Source organism: Phascolarctos cinereus, unplaced genomic scaffold (genome assembly GCF_003287225.1).
Source record: "Phascolarctos cinereus isolate Bilbo 61053 unplaced genomic scaffold, phaCin_HiC Scaffold_7;HRSCAF=346, whole genome shotgun sequence".
Taxonomy (NCBI): Eukaryota; Metazoa; Chordata; class Mammalia; order Diprotodontia; family Phascolarctidae; genus Phascolarctos; species Phascolarctos cinereus.
Genome location: NW_027556180.1, coordinates 166304 through 194277, shown reverse-complemented (window position 1 = coordinate 194277; position 27974 = coordinate 166304). Strand labels below are relative to the sequence as shown.

Below are 27974 nucleotides of genomic sequence, written 5' to 3'. Positions count from 1 at the left end.
CGGAGAGGAAGGGGCGCCGATTGGACAGGCACGCGAACGGGTGTTCATGGGCTGGAGCGGAGGCTGACGGCCATTGATTGGACAGCAGAGGGGGACGGCACCCAGGCGAGCGGCGCGGGGAAAGATGGCGGCGGCCGAGGAGGCCGGCGGCGACGGCGAGCAGTGGCGATTGTGGCTGCCCCAACACGTTGTGTTCGTGCGGCTACGCGAGGGCCTCCGGGCCCTCAGCTCTCCTGCGCCGGGCACCGAGCACCCCAGCCCGCCCACCCTCACCCGGAACCTTCTTTTTGGGCTCGGCGCCGAGCTCTTCCTGTGGGACGGGACGGCCGGCGCTTTCTTGGCAGTGCGCCTGCGCGGCCCAGGCTCCGCCCCTGGCGACGGGAGCGGGGGTGGTGCGAGCGAAAGCGACTGTGGAGGTGGCGGCGGCGAGGGCCCCACCCTAAGTCGCTATCAGGTAACGGCGGTGCCGGACTGCGCCTGCGCGGGGGCACGGCGGGCTGGGCTAGTTACTAGGCGATAGTGGGAACGGGGCTGTTACTAGGGCTGGAGAGCGGGGGTTCGGGGAGTGCCTGATGAATGAAAAGCCTTTATTGGAGCCATTCTTTTTAAGTGTTGTTCAATCGAGTTCGACTCACCTCTCCCCATTTGGAGTTTTCTTGGCAAAGATATTCGAGCGGTTTGCCATTGCCTTCTCCGGCTCATTTTACAGATGAGGAAACTGAGGCAAAGAGAGTGAATTAAGTGATTTGCCCAGGGTCCCCGTGTCTGAAGTCTGATTTGAACTCAGGTCTTCCTACCTCCGGGCCCAGTGTTCTATACACTGCACCATTCTTTAATATACAGGCAAATAAAAGTTGATGTCCAGGAAACCACCCTGAGGGCCCCTGGTCTGGACCAGCGCTTATCTAGTGCCTCTTGTGTACCAGACCTGACCCAGCCCCAAGACCAAGGTCAAGTGGTGAGGGTTGGGGGCTGTTTCCTGGCCTTGAAGGCGTCTTAGAGTACGTTGACATGCTCCATCCAGGGACAAGGGTCGAGTGGATGAGATGGTGGTTCAGGGTTCCCGAGCTGGGGTGATGGGGAGGGGCATGAAGTGAAACATTCCTGAGGCATCTTGAAATCGCGATTGGGCTTCTGGGTGGAAGTTCCTCTAGTGCTTAGCTTATAAATGCTTTTTGAGTGACTGACTTTTGGTTCTAGTCTCTGGCTAGAGTAATGGAATGAAGACCCTTCATTAAGGTCCCTGCCAGCTCTAAAGCTGTGACCCTCTGTTTCTTCAGGTCCGTTGGAGTTGTAGAAAGTTCCTTGAACTTTGAAGAGGTTAACGGAGGGGCAGGTCCATTAATCGGGCAGGATTTAGACCCAGATCTTCTGGACTCCAGCCACTCTTCTTTACTATGTCATTGCCTTTAAACATTTCATTAGCTCCACACCTATCAGATTGGCTAAGATGACTTAAAAGGAAAATGCAATTGCTGGAAGAGATGTGAAAATATAGGGACACTAATGCACTGTTGGTGGAGTTGTGTGGTGATCCAGCCATTCTAGTGAACAGTTGGGACCTACCTCTGAAGGGCTTATAAAACTGTGCATACCCTTTGACCCAGCAATACTGCTGCTAGGTATTGCTGTATCTAAAGAGATCAAAGAAAAGGACAAAGGTCCATAGGTACAAAAATATTTATAGCAGCTCTTTTTTGTGGTGCTGAAAGAATTGGAAACTGGCGGGGGTGGCTGAATAAGTTGGGGTATACGATTGTGATGGAATACTCTTGTGTTGTAAGAAATAACAAAATGGGGTAGTTTTAGAAAACCTGGAAGAAAGACTTATATGAACTGATGCAGAGTGAGGTGAGCAGAACCAGAGCATTGTACGCAGTAAAAGCAATGTTGTATGATTCTTAATACAATGATCCAAAAAAATTCCGAAAGACTCAGGATGAAATATACTATCTGCTTTGTGAAGGGGCTCCCTGAGCTTGCTTTCTTGAGTTGCCCTGTTTTCCAGAGATGAAATTCCCCTAAACTAACAGCAGTGAGTTATGAGCTACTGAACTCTATAAAATTTTCGATGATCTTGAAAGCTGAGTCAGTTATAAGCCTGGTTCTGGCCAGTGTAGCCCAGAGTGATAACCTGTTTGTGTAGCTGGGACCCTTTCAGATAAGCGGAACGTTCTCCCTCCATCCCCCTCCCCTACTGCTCCCTTCCTCCTCCCACACCATTCCTATTTGGGAGGGGATTGTCCTCCAGTCTTCTCATGAGACCTTCCCTTTTTGTTGTACCTATATTTGTTCCAGGCTCTGTCTATAGGGCGGGGTTCTTGGCATAAGAAGTTCACATATGTGTGTCCTGTCTCTTGTAATATATCAAGTTACTATCCTGTTTTGTGGAGTTGTCAGAAAGAACTGATGGAATCTGAATGTAGATTGAAGCATCATTTTTTTACTTTATTTTTCTTGCTTTTTTGCAACATGGCAAATATGGAAATGTTTTGCATGATTTCACATGTATAATTGATGTCACATTTCTTGCCTTCACAATGGAAGGGAGGGGAGAGAATTTGGAACTCAGGTGTTTTTTTTAAGTGAATGCTAAAAATAAATAAAATGTAAAAAAAAAACCCTAAAAACCATTGCCAGAGGGTGTTTGATTTAAAGCATTGGAGGCCACCTTCTGTCCCCCACTCTATCAGAGATCGTGAGGCACAGAGGAGGTGAAGAGTTTTGGCCACAGGGTCACAAGGTGGAATCGACTCTAGTCCTTCCTGAGGCTCATCTTTGCACGGTCATAATGGCCATAGTGTTTGTTTTGTGGATTTTCTTCCTAAATCATATTTCTTTCCCTCACTTAGATGAATCAAAATCCGATGCAAATGCCCAGTTAATTATAGACTTGACTCCTGTGTCTAATTGAAGAGAAGCCTTCTTGCCTGCTGGCCTGCCACAGGAAGCTTGCTCTCTTCCCGCCATGACCAGGAGTTGAGGAGAAGATGAGAGAAGGCAGGTGGGGGCTGCAAGGGAAGAGGGAGAGCACAGAGAACAGAGAACCCTGGCCTGGCTGGGCCTGCAGGAGGGGATTTGCCATTGGTGTCCTGCATGGGCAAGAGGCACTAACTTCATTGCCTTCTGTTGACTGATAAATGGGAGAAAGGGACGTCCTTTGCAAATGGTTAAAACCAGAGATTTTATTATGTTAGCTTCACAGCATTCCAGTTATCTAGGGCAGTATTGTGTGGACTTTTTCCCCTTTCCAAATAACTAACATTTTTCCTGTCAACATTAAATCCAACTTTCTTTAATTTCCAGAGATTGCTTTGTATAAATCCTCCCCTGTTTGAAGTCTACCAAGTCCTATTGAGCCCGACTCACCATCATGTGGCACTTATTGGCACCAGGGGACTCACTGTCTTAGAGCTTCCGAAACGATGGGGGAAGAATTCTGAATTTGAAGGCGGGAAATCAACAGTGAACTGTAGGTAAGTTGGATCTGCCTCAGGCCTTGGTCTGGGTGTGTGCATACATGTGTGGTGAGGCAGGGGCTATTTTGTTTATTGTGGGAAAAGTTCTTGCTTGTGTTTTTGACAGAATTGGTGATTTAATCACAGCAAATATCTTGTCTTTGGAGACCCATCAAAAGCAGAATTATCTGGCCCGTTACTTTAGGGTTTGATTTTCCCCCTTAACAGTGGTGAACAGATTGAGGTCATTTGCCCCAGAAAAGGAATCTGTACCCAAAAAGTTGACAAACCCTGGGCTCATTGTAGAATTAAGAGGTTGAAAGGCAGCTAGATGGTGCAGTGGATAGAGCACTGGCCCTGAAGTCAGGAGGACCTGAATTCAAATCTGGCCTCAGACCAGATACTTGACACTCACTAGCTGTGTGACCCTGGGCAAGTCACTTAACCCCAATTGCCTAAAAAAAAAAAAGTTAAGAAGTTGTAGTGATCCAGTGTTTGGAATCCAAGTCTGTTAAGAGCACCAAGAAAAAATGAAAGTCATTGATGCTTCCTGTCTTGTAGCACGACTCCTATTGCCGAGAGGTTCTTCAACAGCTCCCCCTCCCTGATCCTGAAGCACGCTGCCTGGTACCCAAGTGAAGTGCTAGACCCCCATGTAGTAATGCTGACATCAGACAACGTGATACGGTAGGGATCGGTCCTGCCGAAAGATGCTGCTGTTGGGCTCTCCTCAGGACCCAGCTATAGAGGGAAGGGAGGGGAAGGGATCAGTGGAAAGGGGGCATGATAAAATCCATTGTCTGAGCCCTCCCAGGAAACTGGGAGATGAGAAGGGGGTTGGTTGTGTCCATTTAGTTTCCGCCAGTCCTTCCCTCTCACCAAACCATGAAATGATATACCTTGTTGTTGCCTTTGGACACAAGATAAGGCCGACCAATTCCTCTCTTTGCCTCTCCAAGGCTTACATATGAGCTGTCCTTCCCCTAACCCTCACCCTCACCCTACTTTGTTTCTGGGTTTCACTGGTAGTGAGAGAGTCAACATTGTGAAGTTGGATTCCTCCTTCAGTGTGAGCCCTCATAGAACTGGCTGAATGGTCAGACTTGAAGGACATGCATGGTCTCATGTTCCTCTGGAAGGAGATTGGAAGTTGTTGAATATGTGGAGCAGTGCCTGGGATCCAGCCCTGGATGGTCCATCCAAAGCTGGGAGGGTGAACCCTTCAGAGACTGGGTGGTGGGCCAGGATCTCACCTGTAGAGTAGCTAGAACTGGGCTTACAGATGGCCTTAAAATTGTCCCTGCCCTGCAGAAGTAGAAGAGCATAAGCTACTTGTGAATTTTGGGCCATGGAATTCAAAATTTTTTCCAGCCTGGTAAAATCTTCAGGAGCTCATGTTTGACTAGCAGATCCTTTGCGAGCCAGCATCATCTGCAGGCCACAAGGAGGCTTGGAGAAAGGCTTTGTGGGAGTTGAAGGTCATTGGCATCTCCAGGTCTTTGTTAGAGGAATTAATGTGTAGCCAAACTTTATTTCTATCAACTTTCCTTGTATTTACGTTCACCCAAAGTTTTAACTTGTTTTCCAGTGTGAGAGAGCTCTCTTCCTACCTTGGAATCATCTGCAAGTCATAAAAGCATTCTATCCATCCCTTTACCCAAATCATTGGTAAAAATGTTAAGATAACACAGCACTGAGCATAGAGCCCTGGAGCGCTCCACTGGAGACTTCCTTCCAAATTGACGTTGTGCTGTTATTTCTTTGGAGACTGCACTCTCCGTAGTAGTCAGTGATCTCTTAGTCACCAAATCCAATGGGCTTTTCTCAGTCCTCATTCTCCTTGACCTCTCTGTAGCCTTGGATGCTGTCATTGGCCACTCTTTCTCCTCCTGGATATTCTCTTCTCTAGGTCTTCAGGACACTCTCTCCTGTTCTCATCCTCCTTCTCTGTCTCCTTTACTGGATCTTCTTCCACATCATGCCTTTCAGCCCTCTTCTCCTTCTATCCTACCTCACTAGATGATCTCACCAGCTCCCATAGATTTAATCGCCGTATTTATGCTGATGATTTTCAAGTCGTGTTTTCTGCCCCAGACTCTCTGCTGACCTCCAATCACATTTCCATCTGCCTCTCAGACATATCAAACTGGATATCCAGTAGACATCTTTACCTCAACATGTCCAAAATGGAACTCATCCACATTCCCCCATAAATCTTCTCCCCTCCTGCTTTCCAGGGAACTCCCCATCCTTACAGCCCTCCAGGCTTACAACCCTAGGAATCATCCTGTATTCCTTTCTCTCACCTTCTCCCTCTCATATCCAATATGGTGCCAAGGCCTGTCGATTTCACCTCTGCAGCATCTCTGGTCCATTTTACTTCTTCACCATCTCTGGTCAATTTCACCCCCCCCCCCCTTTGCAGCATCTCTTGTCCATTTCACTTCTGCAGCATCTCTTAAGCACCTCTGGTCCATTTCAACTCCACCCCCACCTCCCCTGCACCTTGGGGTGTCAGCCTCCCTTTACTCTATTGACTACCTATCTCCTCCAGGATCAAATACAGAATCCTCTGTTTGGTTTTCAGAGGCCTTCGTAACCTGGCCCTTTCCTCTCTTTCCAATCTTCTTATACTTTACTCCTTAACACACACTCTTTGATCTGGTGGCACTGGCCTTCTGGCTCTTTTTCCTACATTACACTCCATCTCTCTCATTGGCTTTCCCCATGCCTGGAATTGTTCCTTATCTCTGCTACCTGGATTCCTTAAAGTCTTGGCTACAATCCCACTTTCTACAAACAGACATAGATAGAAAGGGACAGTCAGCTTAGGTCCAGAAGTATCTTAAACTTGGCATGCCCCAAAGGGAACTCAGCTTTCCCCCACATCCTCCCTCCTCCCTGCCTTCCCTGTTACTGTTGAGGGCCCTGCTCTGCTCCCACTCCTCCAGGCTCACAACTGTCATGTCATCCTCAAGCTTCCTTCCCTATCTGTTGTCAGACTTTGTTATTTCTTCCTTTGTGCTATCGACATTTTCTTCACTCAAACTGCCACCTTCTGAGGTCAGTCCTTTATCACCTCGAGCATTGTAGGAACCGTCTAATGATTCTCCCTCCCTCCAGTCTCTCCTCTCTTCTCTCCATCCTCTATTCATTTGCCAAAATGATTTTCCTTAGGGCTAGAGTCATTATGATCTTATCATCTCCCACACTTCACTAGAGATGGAGGGGTGGGAGTCTAAGGAAGGCCATGATCACCCATGGACGTGAGAAACCATGATTAAGCTTGGGAGGGTTGAAATACGCAGGACCAGGGCAGCACAAGGACTCAAGGATGATGAGAACTTCAGCATAAAGAACAGACTGGACCTTGAGTGTTCAGTGGTGATTGAGCTTGGCTTAGGAGGAGGGATCCTCCCCTGCTTTGCCAAGGTGGATGATTACGGGCAAGGAACGTTGTATGCCCTAAACTGTATGCCTTTTCTTTCTTTTTATTCTTTGTTACAAAGTTTGATGGGGGAGGGGAAAATATATTTGGAACTGAAGGTAGTGAAAAAAAATAGAAGATATCAATAGAATTTTTGTAAAATTAAGTTTTACTGTGAAAGTTTTTAAAGTTTTTTTTATTTTATTAATTTATTTTGATTTATCAACAATCACTTCCATATGCTTTTGAGTTGAAAATTTTTCTCTCCCCCTTCCTCCCCCCACCCTCCCCAAGACGGCACACAATCTGATATAGGCTTTACATTTACATTCCTATTAAACATATTTTCACATTAGTGAAGTTATAAGTAAAAATTAAAACCAATAGGAGGAACCATCAGAAAGATGAAACAAAATTCAACCAGAGGTAAAAATAAGTGATAGCAATTCGACTTCCATAGTTCTTTCTTTGGATGTGGACAGCATTTTCCATCCCGAGGCCTCTGGAGATGTTTTAGATCCTTGTAATGCTGAGAAAGGTTCAGTTTAACAATATTAGTCATCACATAACGTGGCTGTTGTTGTGTACAGAGTCCTCTTGGTTCTGCTCACTTCACTCAGCATCAGACCATATAAGTCTTTCCAGGTTTTTCTGAAGTCAGCCTGTTCATCATTTCTTATAGCACAATAGTATTCCATTACATTCATATACCACAACTTGTTCAGCCATTCCCCAATTGATGGGCATCCTCTCCATTTCCAATTCTTTGCCACCACAAAAAGAGCTGCTCTGAATATTTTTGTACATGTGGGTCCTTTTCCCATTTGTTTGATCTCTTTGGGATACAAGGAGGCTGATTTTGAACAGTGGGAGAGGTAAGGATTTCAAATTTTTTTAAACAGCTTGGGCAGGCCTGAGCCTGTTTTTAGGGGGTAGAGGAGACCATAGGAAAGGAGGTGAAATGGATGGAGAGAAGGGACCTTTAGGAGCCAGTCCTTTGGGGATCGTGTTGTTTGTCCAAAATCCAGGTCCTCAAAGTGTGGCGAGTGGCCCTGCCAGTGAAGGGCACAGAAGGGAAGCTCCTCCCCCCTCCTCCTCCCAGTCTTTCCAGCCCTTCCTGCACTAGACCAGCCCCAAGGGTTGGTACTAGGACCAGGGCTGGACAGAAGACTAGGGAGGAGGCGAGAGTGGAGGATGTTGGGAGATGGTGAGTGCGGAGGATCTCATGTTATCATGTCACATGCTTGTGTTCCAGGATCTATTGTCTTCGGGAGCCCCAGATCCCAGTGAAGGTGATCCCCCTTTCTGATGCCGAGGAGGAAAGTTTGATCCTCAACAAAGGGTGAGTCTGAGGGCTGGGGCAGGGTGTCTATTAGGGCACCATCCATGAATGCCACATCATGAGGCCTCTGGGGCAGGGCCAAGGAAAGGAGCTAATCGGCTGCCCGCCCAGGCTGATCCTTATCTTGTGGCCCCACAGGTATGACATCTGACTGGAGTGTGGCAGGCTCATATCACGCTTCCCCCCCAACACACACACTGGACAGCTAGTGATCTGGGGCTGTCTAGAGCAGGGGTGAGGAGCCTGCGGCCTCTAGGTCCTCAAGTGTGGCCCTCTGACTGAACCCCAACTTCACTGAACAAATCCCCCTCATAAAAGGGTTTGTTCTGTCAAACGTGGACTCTCCGTGGGTTTCCTACGCCTAGTCTGGGGGCTCAGGGTCAAGCGACAAATACTTGAGGAGTTACTGACTGAGCTTCCCTGGCTGCAGGGAGAGCTGGGCAGCCCTTCTGAGCTTGTGGGGCATTGGAATGCTTTAGGGGCCTCCCACACCATCCTTTAAGAGACCATCTCTGAGTCGCTGTGGCCAGGCTGGTGGCGATGGTCTCTGCACAGAGATGTCTGTCGCTGGCCCCATCCTGGGAGCTTTCCCAGCGTGGCTGGCCTGCACAGCCTAATCTTGGCTGACCACTGTCCGGTCTGAGTGGACGTTTGTGGTTGGAATTTTCAAGCAGGGTGTGAGATCAAATGAGATAATGCTTGTGAAAAGAACACTCAGCACGTGGTGCCTGGCACATCCCTTCCCCCTTCTTCGAGACTCTGAGAGCGGCACCTTAGAGTCTGTCTCAGCTCTGCCCCCATTTTACAGAGGAGGAAGCTGAGGCCTAGGTTCTCTGACTCCCCCTCTCCCTCCCTCTCCATTTGCCTGCCTGGCTCCCTTTTTCTTGAATCCGTGCAGACCCCAGCCTCTCACTTAGGATTGGGGGACCTTGATGGATCCCGGAGTGGTGGAAGCAGACCAGTGCTTTTGGCTTTGTTTGGCTAAGGTTCGTCTGCAGTTGTCTGGCATTGGCAGGTTTTTCTTTGATCAGTTTTCGTTTTGATGTGGATGGTTATAACACTTAGATAAAAAACGCCAGCCTCAAGACGTCTGCCCTTGAAAAGTGAGGCGGGATCCTAGCACGGCGGGGGAAGACGGGGGAAGTGTGGCAAGAGCAGCTGACTCCTTGCTCCACACCTTCTTGGGAACTGCTCGACCTGTGTTAGGTATTTGGGGATGTCTTTATATATCTCATTAAGTGATTGTAATACAGTGACTGTCCTGAGGCCACATCTAGGTCCTTGAGTGCAGAACAAACCCTTTTATTAAGGGGCTTTGTTCTGTGACATTTGGAGTCAGTCAGAGGGCCACACCTGAGGACCTAGAGGGCCACATGTGGCTTCGGGGCTACAGATTCCTCATGCCTGACTGTGGCTCTGAGCAGCAGAATCATGTCAGCAGCCCCTCCTCAGCCCTCTGCCATCTGGCTTCCGTCCTCAGGACACTGCTTCATGATTTCTTGGCTGTTTTCCAACGTTTTGTCAGCCTTCACAGTCTGACTCATACTGTTCTGTCTCTGCATGGCCAGCTCCTGTGAACTTCACTCAGCCTTCCCCCTTGCCCTTTCTGTGACATTTGGCTGTGGCCCGTGCCCTCCTGGCGTGATTTTCCTTAAGCACAGCCCGGCTGTGTCACTGCAGCACTCAGTTGTGGCTCTGCCTAGTGCCTAGCACATGGCTGAATGACAGCAAGTTCATGCTGTCTTCAGGATAAAATATAAATTCGTGTTGGACTTCGTTTTGTTCATCCATTGTTGCCTTTCTTGCCCACTGTCGTCCAGCTGAACTGGCCTTGTCTCTGTTCTTTCATGCTTCTCCCACATCTTTGTCTTTGCATTGGTTGTCCCCCGTGCCTGGCTCTCCTTCCCTAATATGGGAAGGTCTTTCTCCTGGCTGCTTGCAGAATTGGTTTGTCATTGGAGATATTTAATCTAACGACTGTTTTCGAGTTTGCCGTCTGCATGAAAGGTTTTAGTCTGAAGTTGAGGCGTAGGTTTTTCCCTTTGTGGTGCATTTTCTGTATTCAGTGTCACTGGTTTATCTGTTCTTCAGGAAGTTGTCTCATCCTCCGGGTCAGGCCATGGCTTTGGCTTGTGTAGAGATCTCTTCCAAATTTTGTTTTGTTTTGTTTTGGTTTTTTGTTTGTTTTTAGGCAGTGGGGTTAAGTGACTTGCCCAGGGTCACACAGCTAGTGTTATGTGTGAGGCCGGATTTGAACTCAGGTCCTCCTGAATCCAGGGCCGGTGCTCTATCCACTGCGCCACCTCGCTGCACCTGAGATCTCTTCCAAATTTGTTTTCAGAATCTCTTAGTCTCTCATTTCTTTCTTTCTTTATTTTTTTTTAGTTTTAGTTTTCAACATTCACTTCCATAAGATTTTGAGTTATGAATTTTCTCCCCCTCTTTCTCCCCCCTCCCCAAGATGGCGTGCAATCTGATATAGCCTCTACTTATTTGTTCGCATTAAGCATATTTTCATATTAGTCATGATGTGAAGAAGAATTAGAACTAATGGGAGGAACCACAAGAAAGAAGAAACAAAACAGTGAAAGAAAAGGAGAGCAAATAGTCTGCTTCCATCTGCATTCAGAGTCCATGGTTCTTTCTCTGGGTGTGGACAGCAGTTTCTATTGTGAATCTTTTGGAGTTGAGAAGAGCTGAGTCTGTCAAAGTTAGTCATTGCGCTATGTGGCTCTTGCTATGTGCAGTGTTCTCCTGGTTCTGCTCATTTCACGCAGCATCAGTTCATGTAAGTCTTTCCAGGTTTCCCTGAAGTCTGCCTGCTCATCTCTTTTTTTTTTTAAACATGTATTGATTTCCTTGTTCTTAGTTTTCAACATTCACTTCCACAAGATTTGGAGTTCCACATTTTCTCCCCATCTCGCCCTTCCTCCCACCCAAAAATGGTGAGCATTCTGAATACCCCTTCCCCTAATCTGCCCTCCCTTCTATCTCTCCCCTCCCTATTTTCCTGTAGGGCAGGATAGATTTCTATACCCCATTGCCTGTATATCTTATTTTCTAGTTGCATGTAAAAACAGTTTTTAACATTTGTTTTTTAAAACTTTGGGTTCCAAATTTTCTCCCTTCCTCCCTCCCACCCACCGTCATTGAAAAGGCAAGCAACTCAATATGGGTTATACATGTGTAGTCATGTAAAACATTTGCATAGTAGTCATGTTGTGAAAAACCAGCTCTATTTCCTTTTATCCTATCCCGCCCCCCCCCGTTTGTTCCATTCTCTCTTTTGACCCTGACCCTCCTCAGAAGTGTTTGCTTCTGATTACTCTCTCCCCTCTCCTACTGCCCTCCCTTCTATCATTCTCTCACTCTCTTATCCCCTTCCCCACTATTTTTCTGTAGGGTAAGATGGATTTCCATACCCAATTGGGTGTGTATGTTATTCCCTCCTTAAGCCAGATCTGATGAGAATAAGATTCATTCATTCCATCTTACTTTCCCCTATTTCCCCTCCACTGTAAAAGCTTTTTCTTGCCTGTGTTATGTGAAAAAAATTTACCCCATTCTACCTCTCCCTTTCTCCTTCTCCTGGTATAATCCTCTCACCTCTTAATTTTATTTTTTAGATATCACCCCTTCATCTTCAACTCACCGTGTGCCCTCTATCTATCTATATGTATGTATAATTTTTTTCCTTCCAACTACCCTAATACTGACAAAGATGTTATGAGTTAACAAATACTATCTTTCCATGTAGGACTGTAAACAGTTCAACTTTAATAAGTCCCTTATGATTTCTCTTTTCTGTTTACCTTTTCATGAAAGTCAAATTTTCTATTCAGCTCTGGTCTTTTCATCAAGAATGCTTGAAAGTCCTCTACTTCACTGAATTTCCATTTTTTTCCTCTGAAGGATTATACTCAGTTTTGCGGGGTAGGTGATTCTTGGTTGTAGTTGTATCTCCTTTGACCTCCGGAATATCATATTCCAAGCCCTCTAGTCCTTTAATGTAGAAGCTGCTAAATCTTGTGTTATCCTGATTGTGTCTCCACAATACTTGAATTGTTTCTTTCTGGCTGCTTGCAATATTTTTTCCTTGACCTGGGATTTCTGGAATTTAGCTACAGTATTCCTAGGAGTTTTCCTTTGGGGATCTCTTTCAGGAGGTGGTCGGTGGATTCTTTCAATTTCTATTTTACCCTCTGGTTCTAGAATATCAGGGCAGTTTTTCTTGTACGATGATGTCTAGGCTCTTTTTTTGATCGTGGCTTTCAGATAGCCTAATAATTTTTAAATTATCCCTTCTGGATCTATTTTCCAGGTCTTTTGTTTTTCTAGTGAGATATTTTGCATTGCCTTCTGGTTTTTCATTCTTTTGGTTTTGTTTTACAATGTCTTGATTCCTCATGAAGTCACAGGGTTCTGTGTTTCTCATGTCATTTCCTCTGCCCTGTAGTCATTGTTAAAATTGTAATTGGTGTGTTCACTCTGAGGGTTGGGCTTTGGCTTCATCCTTCCTTCTCTGTTCTTGCAGCTTGTACTCTGGGTTTCTATTGAATTTTCTTCCTCTAGAAATGTGTTGTGTTTCAGACTTTTTTTCCCTTATGTTTAATCAATCAACATTTCATAAATGCCTATTGTGTGCTGTGCACAAGACAGTCTCTGCCCCCAATGTGCTTCCAGTACAGTGGGAGAGATAGTAGACAAACAGATATATACTGATGGATAACTAGGAGATGATTAACAGAGAAAAGGCATTGGAATTAAGGAGGGCTGCAGTAGGCTTCCTGCAGGCGGGAAGACTTTCACTTAAAGGTCAGAGTGGAGCCAGGCCTGAGGGATAGCGGGAGAGGATGCCCAGAGTTTTGTGGCTCCCCTCCTCCTTTTGGGGGTGGGTCCCTCCTTGAGTGTTTTGTTGGTGGCTCCAGCGGGGTTCCAGTCCCCTTTCCTTTAGGTCCCTCACCCCGGCGCTTTCCCTTCTCTAGCAGAGCTGAAATGTTATCAAGGAGTGTGTGGCCACTCTCTCATTGGACTGTTCCAATAGCCTTAGAACTGATTTCCTTCTGCTTTCTTCACCCTCCAGGTCACTCCCCTCCTCAGTAAACCCCAGTGGCTCCCTGCTGCCCTTCATGAGTTGACCCCAACCTTTCCTTCCCCCCATTGTCGAGTCTGGCCAAACTGGCTTTTAGCTAGCTATTCTGCGTTGCTCACCTCTGCCTTTACACAGAGCTTCTCTCCATGGTCTCCACCCCAGAAAAAAAGAGCCCACCCTTATTTTGTTTGTGCCCTGCCTTCTGCTTAGATTGTCTGCTCCCCAAGGGCAGGGGCCATTCCATCTTTGTGCCCGGTACCTAGCAAGCACCGCGTCTGGCAGTCTTTTGAGTCCAACGGCACCAGCCATAGGGACTCATCGGCCGACTGGTGTCAGGCGTGACTCCTCTGAGACACACTCTCTCTTATTTGGTCTGCTTTGTAGGAGGGCGTACACGGCATCCCTTGGAGAGACGGCCGTCGCGTTTGATTTTGGGCCTCTGACAACAGTGCCCAAAAACATCTTTGGGCAGCGAAGCCAAGAAGAGGTGCTGGCCTACCCCCTGTACATCCTGTATGAGAATGGGGAGACCTTCCTTACGTATGTGAGTCTGATGCAAAGGTGAGCCATGCTGGCCTCCCACATGGGACATAGGGGGCCTGGTTAACCAGTGACCCTTATCTGAAAAGATGGAGGTGAGGTAGTCACAAGGTCCAGGTGAGCCTTTGCCCTGGGGCTCCCTCGAGGAGGGGCACAGATTTCAGGAATGAGGAGCCATGTGGGGTTTATGGCTTAGGAAAGACATTGAAATTCTGGAGAGCACCCAGAGGAGGCAGCCAGGATGGGGAGGGGCTGGATGGGTGTGAGAAACTGGACGACAGAGGTTAAGGGACCAGTCGTCCAGGGTTTGAAGCCCTGCCCAGCCACAGAACGTCTAGACAGGAGCAGGGGGGACATCAGGAGCCCTTCCACACCAAAGAGCTGGCCCAGAGTGGAAGGAAAGAGCTGCCTGGGCTGCAGGCTGGGTGTCTGCTCGCCCAGTATCTTGGCACTCCAATCCCACTACCCCGAGGCTGCTCCCACCTCCCAAATTCTGGAGGCCTCTGTGGCTGCCTGTTCTCACAGAGGTAAACTCCAAGCGTGGAGGGGCAGGCGTGCCTGGCGGAGGACATGCGGCTCTGTGGGTACTGGGGAGCCAGTGAGGGCTCTGGAGCGCTCAGTCCTCAACTCTGGCGGGGCAGTGCTCATAGAAAACAGCGTAAAAGTCAAAGACATGGGTGTTGATACACTAAAGTTATGGGAAACAGGGAGTTAAGTTCCCATGACTGCTGGAAATACACTTTTCTGCTCCAATTCTTTGTGTCCTACATGAATTCTGACATCATGCACTTTCCCTTACACAGTAACCATGCAATAACTATTCATCTGGTGCTGGGGAGGGGCGGGGCGTCAGAAGAACCCAGGTAGAAGGGGGAAGGGGCACCTGGCATCTCTAGTCTCCCACCTCTGGGTGATGCAGCGGGGGCACCCCCTACTCAGCTGCAAACTTCATGGCTTTTCCTCCTTTATCTCCCCCATCTCCCATTGGAGAGGCACCTCGAGCCCTTCCTGGGGCGGGTTCACAAACACTTCTACCACTACTTTCCTCCTTTTGTGGATCGTTTCCCTACTGTGCATGTGGCCGCCAGCTGAGAGTGACAATGAGGTCACAAGTAAAATGACAAGTGCAGGAAGGTACGCACATTGAAGATTGATTCATTGGATGAAAAGGGAATCCTAGTCCCGCCAGCCCCACCCGGAAGATCCCAGTCCAGTCCTTCCGGGTTGTGGACACGGCTCCTCTGGACGGAATGTGTGCTCTTTGAGGGCAGGGTTTTGGCCCCCTGCCTGGCACGCATAGGTATTTGTTCAGGCCTTGCTCATTGGTTGACTGAGAGGGAAGGTCCTGGGAGCAGGGAAGTAGATGGTGAACTTCTTGGTGGAAAGGAGACGTTGTAACGGAGGAAAAAGCTGCTGGATGGTGGCCTCAGCAAACTGTGCACTCTCAATGTGACGGCTGTAAGAAATGACAATTCACTGTTGGTGGAGTTGTGAACTGATCCGACCCCTTCTGGAGAACAGCTTGGAACCATGCCCATGTGCATACCCTTTGACGCAGCAATACCCCTGCTAGGTCTGTATCCCAAAGAGATCAAAGGAAAAGGATCCACAGGTACAGAAATATTTACAGCCACTCTTTTTGTAGTGGCCAAGAATTGGAAATTGAGGGGATGCCCATCAGTTGAGGAATGGCTGAACAAGTGGTATGTGAATGTAATGGAATACTATTGTGCTATAAGAAATGATGAGCAGGCAGACCTCAGAAAAACCTGGAAAGACTTGTATGGTCTGATGCAGGGTGAAGTGAGCAGAACCAGGGGAATGTTGTACACAGTAACAGCCACGTTGTGCGATGATCACCTAGGAATGACTTGGCTCATCTCAGCAATGCAATGATCTAAGACAATCCCAGAGGAGTCATGATGAAGGTGACATTCACCTCCAAAGAAAGAACTGACATTGACTGAAGACAGACTGAAGCAGGCTGCTTTTCACTTTCTCTCTTCCATTTTTTTCTTTTATTAGAGTCTTCTTGTACAGAATGACAAACAGAAATGTTTTACATAATTGCACCTGTATAACCTATATTTTATTGCTTATCCTCTCAGGGCAGGGGAGGGATAGAATTTGGAACTCAAAACTTTAAGTAAAAATGTGAAAAAAAAATGGGAGAAAAAAATAGAAATAGCCAATTAAGATAATGGGGGGGGGGCGCGTTATAGAAGGGAATTCTGAGTAATGTAATGGCCGGTTTTGTCCTCGGAGAAGAGAGGATGAGAGGTGTGCTAACCTCGACCCTAAAGATGCACACAATCCGGTCACTTACGGCCGCTAGGGGGCATCACACCACACAGTGCTAGGCCTACAGACAGGAAGCTATTTTTATGGTTTTTCAGTAGTTGAATTCTCTGGAACCCATTTTGGGGTTTTCTTGGTAGAGATCCTGGAGTGTTTTGCCATTTCCTTCTCCAGGGTTCTCCTTTTACAGAGGAAACGGAGGCAAACAGGGTGAAGTGACTTCCCTAGGCTCACAGAGCTAGGAAGTGCCTAAGGCCAGATTTGAACTCAGATCCTCATGACGCCAGGACCTATGCTGTATCCACTGCACCACCGAGCTGCCCAGGAAGAGCCAGGCTCGAATCCCGCATCAGACACTAGCTGTGTGACTCTGGGCAGGTCACTTCAGTGATGCCTGCCTCAGTTTCCTCATTTATGGCGACAACGACTACCTCCTAAGGCGGTTGTGAGGATCAGATGAGATTATATCGGTAAAGTGCTTAGCACAACGCTTTCCGTGTAGTCAGTGCTTAACAAATGCACCTTATTGTATTTAAAAAGATTGGGGTGTACACGTTTCCGGGGAGGATGAGCCCCTTTGGGGTGAGGGCTGTTCATCCACGGCTGGTGTGGCTCCGAGAAGCTGTAGCATACGCTGCGGCCACACCCCCGTAAACCATCTCAGCAGCCGGGCCCAACCAGGCTGACGCTAACCGAGGGGCCTCCGAGCCGGGAGTGAAGACTTCCCCATCTGGGAGGGGCGGATCCCAGGGCTGCGAAGGCGGCTGAAGCACACGCTGTGGAGCTTAGAGCTGGGTCCGACATGGAACACACCACGGTCACCCGGGGCATCCTGGGCTGTTGACGGGCAGTCTGACTCGTCCTGCCTCTGCACTTTGATGACTCTGGGAGAGAGCAAGGGCGACACCTCCCTGCGGTTCAGGACGTGATCCCGCGATGTCACTGGCCATCTTCAAAAACGAAGGACAGACAACAATTAACTAGTATTTTGTTAAAGGCTCATTTGCTCTGTTGGCTGGTTTGGGGTTCAGCGTTTTTTCCTTTATTACAAGGGACGACTCATGGGGTAGAATAAAGGAAAGACATCCAGGAAGGGCTGGGATCCCCAACAGAAACACTCAGAGTGAATTAGAGACCATGAGATTTCTGAGGAGACCGGAAGGGAGAAGTGGTGCCTGAGGCCCAGTGCCCCCAGCTTCAGGGGCGAGGATGACCCCCCTAGGGTCCAGTGGCAAGCCTCCAGTGTCCTCATTTATAAGGGAGGGTGCATTGGATGGTGGCTGACTCAGTTCAGACCTTTATGAAGCACCTACTGTGTGTGCCAGGCGCCGTGCCCTGGTGCATTCACCAAGGAGGGCTTTCTTGGACACAGGCACGGTAAGGGCCGGGGTCGGTCAGGCCATCACAAACTTGGGAGATGGCATCCAGATAGAATGGAAGAACAGAGAAATCAGGCTTGAAAGGCAGGTGGGCACTAGGTTGCAAAAGGTCTTACGGGTTGTTTTTGCCCTGGAGAAGATGGGGAGTCCCTGGTTTGCATTAGAGCAGGGCCCTGAGGCCTGACTCAGTTTCCTCATGGTGAACCCAAGGCCCCTGAAATTCTTTCCAGCGGGGGAGGCAGTCCCCACAGTCCAGCCTTGACCACCCATGGGTCCACTTTTTTGTTTTCCCAGTGTTGGAACCCTGGGAAAGCTCTTGGGGCCCCTGCCCATGCACCCGGCTGCGGAGGACAACTATGGCTATGACGCCTGTGCCATCCTCTGCCTGCCCTGCGTGCCCAACATCCTCGTCATTGCCACCGAGTCAGGGATGCTATACCACTGTGTGGTGCTGGAAGGGGAGGAGGAGGATGAGCAGCACGTAAGCACCCCCACATGGGTGCCCTCGGGGCGGGCGGTGGTGAGCACGGGAGGGAAGATGTGTTTCCACAGCACCTACTATGTGCAGGCATGGCAGCCAGGGCACCTCTGTGCTCTGGCTGGGCCAGATGACGTTTGTAGGGTCATAGAGGGGCTGGTGGCATGGCCAGAGTGGATCCAGAGAAGGCCCAAGGACCCAAGACTGCACTCTGGGAGTCGGCACCCTGCCTTTCACCAGCGTTTAAAGTGGTGGTCCTCTGGACCAGAGGTGGGGAACCTGCGGCCGAGGCCACTCGTGCCCTTCTGGGTCCTTGGGTGCAGCCCTTTGAGTCCAAGTTCTACAGAACAAATCCTTTTCGAAAGTTTGGATCCAGTGGAAGGGCCACATTTGAGGACCTAGAGGGCTACATGTGGCCTCAAAGCCCCAGGTTCCCCACCCTGCTCCGGACCCTAAGAGACGGAGCAGGATGAGGCAGTGATGAGGGAACTGGGGTCACAGCTTAGAGCCACGAGAGGGTTTCAGACCCAGGGAGTCTGCAAGGACGGGAAGGTCACGGGCAGGGGAGGGGGAGACCTGCCAACAGCTTGGGCCCCCAAGCATTCCCATGCTGTGGGTCCTCCTCCAGGGAGGCCACATGGCCCCGTAACTCAAGGCCTGCACGCCTTTCTGCAGTCAGAGAAGTCGTGGGATTCCCGGGCCGACCTCATCCCTTCTCTCTACGTGTTCGAGTGTGTGGAGCTGGAGCTCGCTCTCAGACTGGCCTCTGGAGAAGAGGACGATGACCCCTTCGAGTCGGATTTCTCTTGTCCCATTAAGCTGCACCAAGGTGAGGAAGGGGCTGCCTTCCTCTGGGATTGTCCTGGGAGATGCTAGGAGGTGGGGCAGGGCGCTCCTCCACTTCCTCCTTCTCACTTGGCTTATCCTCCCCCCCGCAACCCCCCACCCCACCCCCACACACACAGGGGAGGAGGGAGGGAAGCCGAGTTAGAGTTCTCCAAGGGCTTTAAATGCCAGATTGAGAGTTTTGTACTGGATGCTGGAGGCAACAGGAGACCACTTACTGAATAGGGATGGGGGAAAGGACAGGATCAGACTCATACTTCAGGAAAATCACTTTGGCAACTGAATGGAGGATGGGCTGGAGTCGGGGGAGAGGTTTGAGGCAGACCCTTCAGTGGCTACTACAGTGGTCCTGGCATGTGGTGAGGAGGGCCTGCACCATGGTGGGTGGGGGCGGGGCAGAGGAGAGGAGGTGAAATGGATGAGAGATGAGGAAGAGCTGAAATTGACAGGCCTAGGCACCATATTGGCGGGGGGGGGGGGGGGGCGGAGATCTCCAGGACGGCTCCCAGCTTAGGAGCCCAAGGGTCTGGGAGGAGGGCACTGCCCTCTATAGTAATAGGGAAGGTGGTGGGGGAGGGGAGGGTTTCAGGGGGAAGGTCCTATTTTGGAGTTACTGAGTTTCAGATGTCTGCTGGACATCCTGTCTCAGATGTCTGAAAGGTGGTCGGAAGTGTGAGATTGGAGGACAGCAGAGAGGCTGGGGCAGATTTGAGAACCATCAGCACAGAGATGGTCACCAAGTGAAGGCATCTAGAGGGAGAAGAGCAGGGGGCCCAGGACAGAGCCTGAGGGACACCCATGGTTGGAGGGTGTGGGCTGGAGGAGGAGCGGTCAGAGAGCCGAGGGAATAGAAACAGGTGTTTCTGCAATTCCTGTGCCAGGCACTTGACAGATAGCTCTCTGCCAAGAAAGTGCTAAGACTAAGAGTGGCCGTTATCATCAGGTGTAGCTGAGAGGCAAAGAAGGGTGTGGATCCCTGGAGGAGTCTTAGTGGGTGCAGTGAGGGGGTAGTGTGGAGCCGCAAAATGTAGGCGACTTCTCCAGGAGTTTGAGACAAATAGGATGGCAGCTTGCAGGTATGAGTAAGGGATTTGTAAGGATGGGGAGATGTGGGTGTGTTTATGAGGCAGTAAAAAGGGAGAAATTGGAGGCAGAAACTGGGAGGACAGGAGTGTGGAATGATGCTAGTTTTGTTGTTTTGGAGGGGGGGGCCCTAGGCAGTGGGGTTAACTGACTTGCCCAGGGTCACACAATTAGTAAGTGTCAGGTGTCTGAGGCCAGATTTGAACTTGGGTCCTCCCGACTCCAGGGCTGGTGCTCTATCCACTGTGCCACCTAGCTGCCCCGGAATGATGCCTGTTTTGAGATGAGAAGAGCCCACTTTTGTGGATTGGGGGAAGGGATATGGTATGTGTGGGCAGTGCTGGAGGGAGCTGGTCTGGGGGACGCAGGAGCATCGCCTCAAAGAAATTGGGCAATACGTGTGTCATTGATCTGGCCTACGTGGTCATGTGGTTTCTTGAGCTCTGTTCAGCAGCTCACAGTGAGGAGTGACCCAGGGCTAGGTTTGGCCACATGTGGGAACACCATGCAGCTAGGACAGGTTAGAGGGGAGTGAAAGCAGAGCAGAGGCTGGGGGGGCTGGGGGCACCCCCAGGGTTTTCTCTTAATCCTCCATCTCTAATTGCATTTCTGATTCTGTGTCCAGCCCAGTGAGGATTTGAGAGTAGAATGACAGGAGATTTTCATTGAAATCAGGGATTGGTTTGGAGTGAGCTGAGGAGGACAGGAAAAGGATTAACCTGGCACGAATCCTTGTGAAGGGGACAGGGAGAGAAGGTGCCCCTGATCTGGCCAGGGCAGAGTTGGGAAGGGGTGAATGAGAAGGCTGAGCATGGCCCCTGTGGGCACGGTGACCTTAGCCTTTGGGCTTTCCGCCTCAGGGCGTCCTTCAACTCTCCACTGCAGATCCCAAATGTCCCTCCCGATATCATTGCACCCACGAGGCTGGGTGTCCATAGTGTGGGGCTGACTTGGATCCACAAACTTCACAGATTTCTTGGGTCGGGTGAGTTCCGTCATTGAAACCCCTCCAGGGGTGTTTGTGTATTATGGGGTGGGGTCAGCATGGTCCACGGAGTGCCCTGTCTTGTGGAGGAGACATGGGGACGCGGCTGGCCATGGTGAGTCCTTGAGGACAGGTCCGTGGATGTTGCTTTTCTCTTGGTAGATGAGGAAGATAAAGACAGCTTGCAAGAACTCGCTGCTGAACAGAAGTGCTTCGTAGAGCACATCCTCTGTACGAAGCCCCTGCCCTGCAGGTAAGGACGGACCGGCTTCCCTGATTTCCTGGCCTCCTTCTGGGGGAAGGCACCTCGTACTCGGGCTAGGGTCACCTGATGGACAGGGTGGTCTGGCTGTGCATTAGGTAACCTGCGCGCCCCCCACCCCCACCCCGTGAGCCTGAGCCCTTTTGTCTGTAATGCAATCGAGAGCTGTTTCCCCAGGCGGCCGGCTCCCATCCGAGGGTTCTGGATCGTGTCTGATGTTTTGGGGCCCACGATGGTGTGTGTCACCAACACTTACGAGTGCCTCACCAGGCCTCTGCTGTAAGTATTTCCCTGGGGCTGCTCGCTGGGGGGAGGGAGGCTCCGTTCTGTGCCGTCCACACCAACCAGCATCTCTGTTCTTGTTCTCGTCTGCTTGTATTTGTGGTGTGAACCGTGGCAGAAGTACAGTCCACCCCACATCTCCTCCTCTGCTGTGTGCCCGTGAGGACGTCGGCGTGGCACAGTCTCCCCTGCGCATCCTGGCAGAAACCCAGGACTCCTTTGAGAAACACATCCGGAGCACCCTGCAACGCAGCACGGCCAATCCTGTGTTTCTGAAGTATGGCGGGAGGCGGGTCATGGCTGACCACGGGTGTCCATGCTGACGTGAGGCCAGCGGAGCTTAGGGGTTCCCCAGCAGCAGTTCTCAGGCGTGCGGAGTGCCCCTGGTGGTGCCACAGTGGATAAGGAATTGGATGGACCCTGGAGTCAGGAAGACCCAAGTTCAGATCCAGCCTCAGATCAGCCTGTTCCTCATCTGTGAATGGGGCTAGTAATAGCTCCCACCTGCCAAGGCTGTTTGAGCATCAGATGAGATTCTGCCTGTAAAGCACTTAACAGCACCATACCTAGCTCATAGTAGGTGCTTAATAAATGTTTCTTCTTAGAAAATGGGCATCAGTGTTTGTCCCTAATTGAGTAGAAGTAAGCCTCAAATGAGATCGTGTTTGTAAGGCAGACTGTTGGGGGTGGGGAGGCGTGCCTAAGGCTGGCCCTCTCTCCCTCCGTTTCCCCCAAGGTCCTCTGACAAGGACGTAGCACCCCCCCCTGAAGAATGCCTCCAGCTGCTCAGCCGGGCCACACAGGTGTTCCGAGACGAGTACATCCTGAAGCAGGACCTGGCCAGAGAGGAGATCCAGCGGAGGTGAGGCTTGGCCATGCAGTGAGCCCGTGGCCAAGCCCATGTGACCTTTTTGTGATTTTTGTTTGTTTATTTTGGCTGGGCAGTGGGGTTAAGTGACTCGCTCAGGGTCACACAGCTAGTAAGTGTCAAGTGTCTGAGGCCAGATTTGAACTGGGTCCTCCTACGCACCTAGCTGCCCCCCTTTCTTTTGTTCTTAAAGGGTGAAGTTGTTATGTGGCCAGAAGAAGAAGCAGCTTGAAGACCTTGACTACTGCCGAGAGGAGAGGTGAGTCCTGGGGGAGCCGAGGGGGGCCCAGCACCCGAGGTGGGGGGGGGCCGGTGGCGTGTGCCCAGCATGGCGCTCTCCCCCATCTCTCCTCAGGAAGAGCCTCCGGGAGATGGCCGAGCGCTTGGCGGACAAGTACGAGGAGGCCAAGGAGCGCCAGGAAGATCTCATGAACAGGTGCGGGGGCAGTGCCAGGCTTGGGGGAGGGGGAGGGCTGGCGGCCAGGGAAGCCCTCAGCCCAAGGCAAGCTGCCACTTCTTTCCTGGGGAAGGATGAAGCAGCTGCTGCGCCGCTTCCACTCCCAGCTGCCCGTCCTCTCTGACAGCGAGCGGGAGATGAAGAAGGAGCTGCAGCAGATCCCAGACCAGCTGCGGCACCTGGGCAATGCCATCAAGCAGGTGAGGCACGGGCGAGGGGGGGTGGTGGGCTGGACAGGGTGGCGGGGCCCAGACAGTGTGTGCATGGCCTTTCTATCTGCCCCCCTGTGCCCAGGTCACTATGAAGAAGGACTACCAGCAGAGAAAGATGGAGAGGGGGACAAGTCCTCAGAAGCCCACCATTACTCTCAGCGCCTACCAGCGCAAGTGCATCCGGACCGTTCTGAAGGAAGAGTGAGTGAAGCAGCCCCCCTCCCCTAACCCCTCTCCCCCTCCCCTCCTCCCCCATCCTGGGGCATCCCCCCCCCCTTGTGGGGGAGCAGGGAGAGAAAGCCTCGTGGTCTGGCTTTTTAGGGGTGAGCACATCCGGGAGATGGTGAAGCAAATTAACGACATCCGGAATCACGTGAACTTCTGACCCTGACCTCCAAGGCCAAAGCGAACAGCAAATAACACCCGACTGGGGAGGACCTCTGGGAGTGAGCCTTTGTCTGGTTTCTGCCCACTCGATTTTATAAAGGACAAATACCAAATAAACACTTTTTATAAGGAAGGAATGGCTGGGCAGGGGTTGGCTTCTGGGCTGGCAGGGGCGCGCTTCCTGCACAGACACAGTGACCCACACAGTCCCACTGGGCAGCAGCTTGTTTTTAATGTGAACACGCTTAAGGACACACCTTCAGTACAGTTAACAATGGTTACAGTTGATTGATAGCCACAGTCGCACAAGACACCAACAGCGTGCTTTTCTTTCTGTCTGGGGAGCAGGATGAGGGGTTAAGAAAGCTAGGCGTCAGAGCACAGGCCTGGCCCCCAATGCGGGGGGGAGGTGGCCAGAGCTAGGCTGCCCTGGGGAAGGGGATGCACCTGCCACGCCCAAGGAAAGGGAGCAGCTTTCTCTGGGGTGCCTTCTAGCTCATGGCCAGCTCACAAGGAGAGGGAGCTAGGAGGCCTTCAGGAGGTGGGGGATTTTACTCTTCAAAATACTTTAAATAAAGCCAGTTCCAAAGAGGGAGGGGCTGGCAGAAGATCCCATGTGTTTCAACAGTCAGAAAGGAGTTGTATTCGCCAGGCCTGCTGCACATGGCAGCTCCTGTGGGACTCCGAGGGAAGCAGGGCACAATGCTGGAGATCATGGCCCTTGCTGGCATGATAAGCTTGTGCAGGGGCCCCTCCTCCCACCAATTAATGCAGGTGATTCCATAAAGCTACCAAAAAGAAAGCCTTCCAGCAATTATTAACGGCTGGCTGTTTTCCCCAGCCAGTCACCAAATAGCAGGAAGAGGACTCCGATGGAGGCCACAAGTCTTCCAAATAGAGTCCTACCAAGGGGGGCACTTGCCAATGACTGCCGTGGGCAGTTTGTGGAAAAGGGCTTCCTGGTCATGTGTTTGTGCTTTTCTCAAATCCACTTGGGGTTTCCATTTCCACACTCACCTAAGCAGTTTCGCTTAAGGAGGTTTTGGTGGAGTCTTAGCCCTCTCAGCAAGACAAAACAGCATAAACTGGGTTTGGAAATACAGTCACTACCCAATGACCTGCTCATAAATTCATATTTTAATATAAAATATTCATACAGCAGACCTACCCTGTCTCCTAGCTGAATACTGTCATGGACTAGCCCTATTCCAACAGAAAACACAGGGTGCTGTTTATTCTCCCACCTTCTTGTGAACATCATTAGGAATTCCAGAAGCCACTGGGCCACTTGGGGGGAAATGTTCCGTAAGTCTCCGTGAGCCAGGGCCTCCTGAAAGGAGGCTGGAGGCCCTGTGAAGACGTCCTCTCCTGCCCAGCTGGCCCAACAAAGTCTTTCCTCCTTCCCTGTTCTCTTCAGCTTCTTCCGTTAAGAGTTAAATAATAATTAACGTTGCTATAAAGATGAGTTAAAAACCCCAACTGCAGTCTGAGAGTCCCAGGGTCGGGCTGTCATGTCTCTGGAAGCTGGTTAATGTCCGTCAGTTTTGTGTCGTTCAGAATGGCCCGGATTCTCTCCAAGGAGTCTGCCTGCCGGATCCGCTCTAGCTGGACCTGCCAGGAGACCAGTGGGGATGTCTGTCAGTGGTGGAGGGCAGGGAGTTACTTCTAAGTACTGGCCACACTCAACAGCATTCACTAAGGGATGTGTGTATCCCAGGGAGACATGTCTATTCCCTGCCCTCAGGGGAGCCAAAGTGTGCACATACATACGAAGACATGATACACACAGAACGAATAAGGGGGTTGGGGGGTGAGGGAGCAGAAAGAGCTGGGTCTAGAACAGAGGACTGACCCAGGCCAGTCTGCACTTGAGGACAATCACTTGGGCTGGCAGACCTCTCCCCGCAGGGGTATGGCCCTAGCTCCCATATGAGGTGGTGAGGCCTGTGCTAGGGAAGTGGAGAGAAATGGAAGTACCCACTTCTTGCTCTCTGCTCACCCCACTCTGCTAACCTCCTGGGCTCCGTTATGATCGCTAATCTCTCTGCCCTCATTGTTACGTGACCTGTGTCTACCTGGCATGTTGCATCCACGGTACAGTGAACCCCAACCCACTCTCCTCTCCCCATACCCTGCCAAATCTTGCATATTTCACATCAACCTCCTGAAGTTTAGGCCCTCCTCCCCCCTTGCCTAGGGGTAGGCTCATGTCTCTCCAGGCCCACTCCCACACCAGGCCACTTCCAGCTTCGTCTTTCCTTCCCTCCCCCCCAAGCTGAACCCCCAAGCCCTTCCCAGGAGAACAGCAGGACCTCTGCCCCCACCCCCTCAATCCCTGGCACATAGCAAATGCTCAGAACAGGTCTGGGGCCTGCACACAGGTAGGTACTTGCTCAATAAATGCCTTACCTGCAGCGTCTGGGACAGTTTGACAAAGTCTCTCTGCACCTGTTCGCTGACGTCCAGTTCTGTCTGCAGACGCTGAGCTTTGTTCCTCTCCTCAAACATCAGCTGCTCCACATTTGTCTGGAAAAGATGTGGAGTCAGATGGGGCTCTTGGCCAAGGGCCTGGGACTCCTGCGTCCCTGGGGGAACACAGCTAACTGAGGAGGGCTGGAGGAAGCAGATGTGGCCACAGGATGAGAAGGTCACACAGGAAAACCCATCAGCGGTGGTGAAGCTGGCTTCCAGCCTTGGCTGTCTTCAAGCCTTATGCCCTCATCTGTAAAATGGGCCTGCTATGTGGCCATGGAGATGGTGGGGCCTGCCTGGATCTCCCAACCACAGAAGGGAGCAGTGCAGAGAAAGCCGGGCAGGGAGTCAGTAAGACCCAGGTTCAAGTCCTGTCTCTGATCCAGATTGGTTGTGGGACCCTGGACAAGCCTCACCACCCCCACTGCTCCCGGGCAGCTCTGAACCCCAACGTGGCACACCCACACTGGAGGAGCACGTTTCCCCCTTGTGAATTTCCCTAACAAGGCACATCAGCTCTGGGTCTGCCCTAGCCCTGTTCCTATAATCACCCACGCAATAATTAGGCTGAGAGCCATTGGGCAGTTTAGGATTTACAAAGCAAGTTGTCTCATTTGATGATGATGAGCTGATGAGGAAGGTAGAACAGTTTTAAGGAAGAAAAACAGCATGATTAACAGACCTGCCCATGACCTATGGCCAAAGGTAGGCGGGGAGGTCGGGCCAAGCTTTCCAAGGCCACCGGGTGGTGCAACCATCAGCCCATCTCAGAGAGGAGGAAACTGAGCAGGCAGCAGGTGAGAGCCATTTCTGCACTGTCTGCTGCCCTAAAGCCATCCTCTAGTGACCGAGACTATGGCTGGATTCATGTCTGAAGCACCAATTAACTAATTAAAAAGATGAATTAAGGGGATCCCCCAAATGTCCCCCTGGCCACCTTGGCCACAGTCTCTCTCTTCAGCTGCTCCCCCAAGTTCATCTCCGTCTCCCGAAGGCTTGCAAGCTGCTCCGTTCTCTCTCTTAAGGTGGACTCCAGCTGTGGGGTGGGGCAAAGGAAGAGGCATCAGGAAGAATGTGCTAGACCCCCCCAGGGCAGCCACAGAGGTGGGGAACCAAGGGGATCCACCCCCCTCATCCCTGGAAAGGGTCATGAAGAGAAACCAAAGATTGGCAACAAAGAGGTGGTCCTTGAGGCTTGGAAGAAGGGCCAGCCGGCCACAGGCACTCCCCACAAGCTGCAAACTCCTTGTGGGGGCCTTAGTTCTAAGTGGATCATTGGGAGAGCTCCACCCCCACACCCCAACGAAGCACCCACCTGCTCCTTGTCTGCCTTGGTCCTCTCCAACTCCACTTTCAGGCTAGAGATGGAAGCTGGAAGGGGAATTAAGCTCACATGTATGTGCTTGTGGGTTAATAACAGGGGCAAGTGGACTCCTCCAGAAAAATCTCCCCTAACGTCCAAGGGTACCCCTAAATGCGCCTCCTGGCCCAGGCCTGCCCACCAGGCTGACCACAATCCCAGGCTCTTCCCTCCGCCCCACCCCACCCCACCCCCAAGCTCTTCCCTCCTCCCCCCTTTACCGATTTCCTCCTTGCAGGTCTCGATCTCCAGCTGCAGAGTCTCCTCCAGGTTTTCCTTTAAACATTGCTCAGCTTGTATTTGTTCCTTTAAAAAGAGGATTTCTGCCTTCAGTTTCTCCTCCACGTGGTCGGCGGCTGTCCTCACACTGACCATGTTCTCCCGGTACTTCAGCACCAGCTCCCTCAGGTCCTGCATTCACAGTCAGTCCATAGTCAGTCCCCAGGGAGGTCCTAAGCACTTACTATGTGCCCGGCACCAAGCTCTGGGGATTCTGCCAGGCATGCAGGAACTTGGCGCCCGGCCCCTGGGCAGCGCTGCCACCGGGATCTCAGGCAGGACTCCCCAGCATCCACCCCTCCGCTGCCTGTGGCCTTCCCAGTTACCTCTGCCGACTCTGGGAGGACAAAATCCTCGGCCTGCTGTAAGGCCAGGTGGAGGCCATGCTTCCCCTGCAGACTTTCATTCTCCTTCTGCAGCCTGGCCAGCTCCTCAGACACCTGCTCCCGTGACTGCATGAGCACGCC

The 27974-nt window shown here is 51.0% G+C and overlaps 2 protein-coding genes across 3 annotated transcripts in view; one reads left to right on the top strand and one right to left on the bottom strand.

Moving 5' to 3' along the window:
• The first annotated feature begins 24 nt into the window (after nt 1–24).
• On the top strand, nt 25–23529 carry NUP88 (nucleoporin 88). Its single transcript, XM_020964700.2, is given in 18 exon segments — nt 25–454; nt 3307–3476; nt 4020–4145; nt 8141–8227; nt 13704–13880; nt 17831–18017; nt 18690–18843; nt 20829–20869; nt 20871–20928; nt 21091–21181; nt 21368–21469; nt 21591–21749; nt 22209–22334; nt 22534–22599; nt 22696–22776; nt 22871–22997; nt 23092–23210; nt 23331–23529. Coding segments are annotated over 18 exon segments (2265 nt in total). The 5' UTR covers nt 25–124; the 3' UTR covers nt 23395–23529.
• A 77-nt stretch (nt 23530–23606) lies between these two features.
• The window catches only part of RABEP1 (rabaptin, RAB GTPase binding effector protein 1), a 61161-nt gene continuing 56793 nt past the window's right edge, over nt 23607–27974 (bottom strand). Inside the window, exons 13-18 of one of the 2 annotated variants that reach the window (XM_020964697.2) lie at nt 27834–27974; nt 27450–27639; nt 27184–27239; nt 26806–26904; nt 25806–25922; nt 23607–25007 (exon numbers count right to left, since the gene is read on the bottom strand). In XM_020964697.2, coding sequence (XP_020820356.1) covers nt 24906–25007; nt 25806–25922; nt 26806–26904; nt 27184–27239; nt 27450–27639; nt 27834–27974 — 705 coding nt within the window. In that variant the 3' untranslated portion in view covers nt 23607–24905. The remainder of the gene's footprint in view (nt 25008–25805; nt 25923–26805; nt 26905–27183; nt 27240–27449; nt 27640–27833) is intronic. The other variant, XM_020964698.2, reaches the window with a different exon arrangement.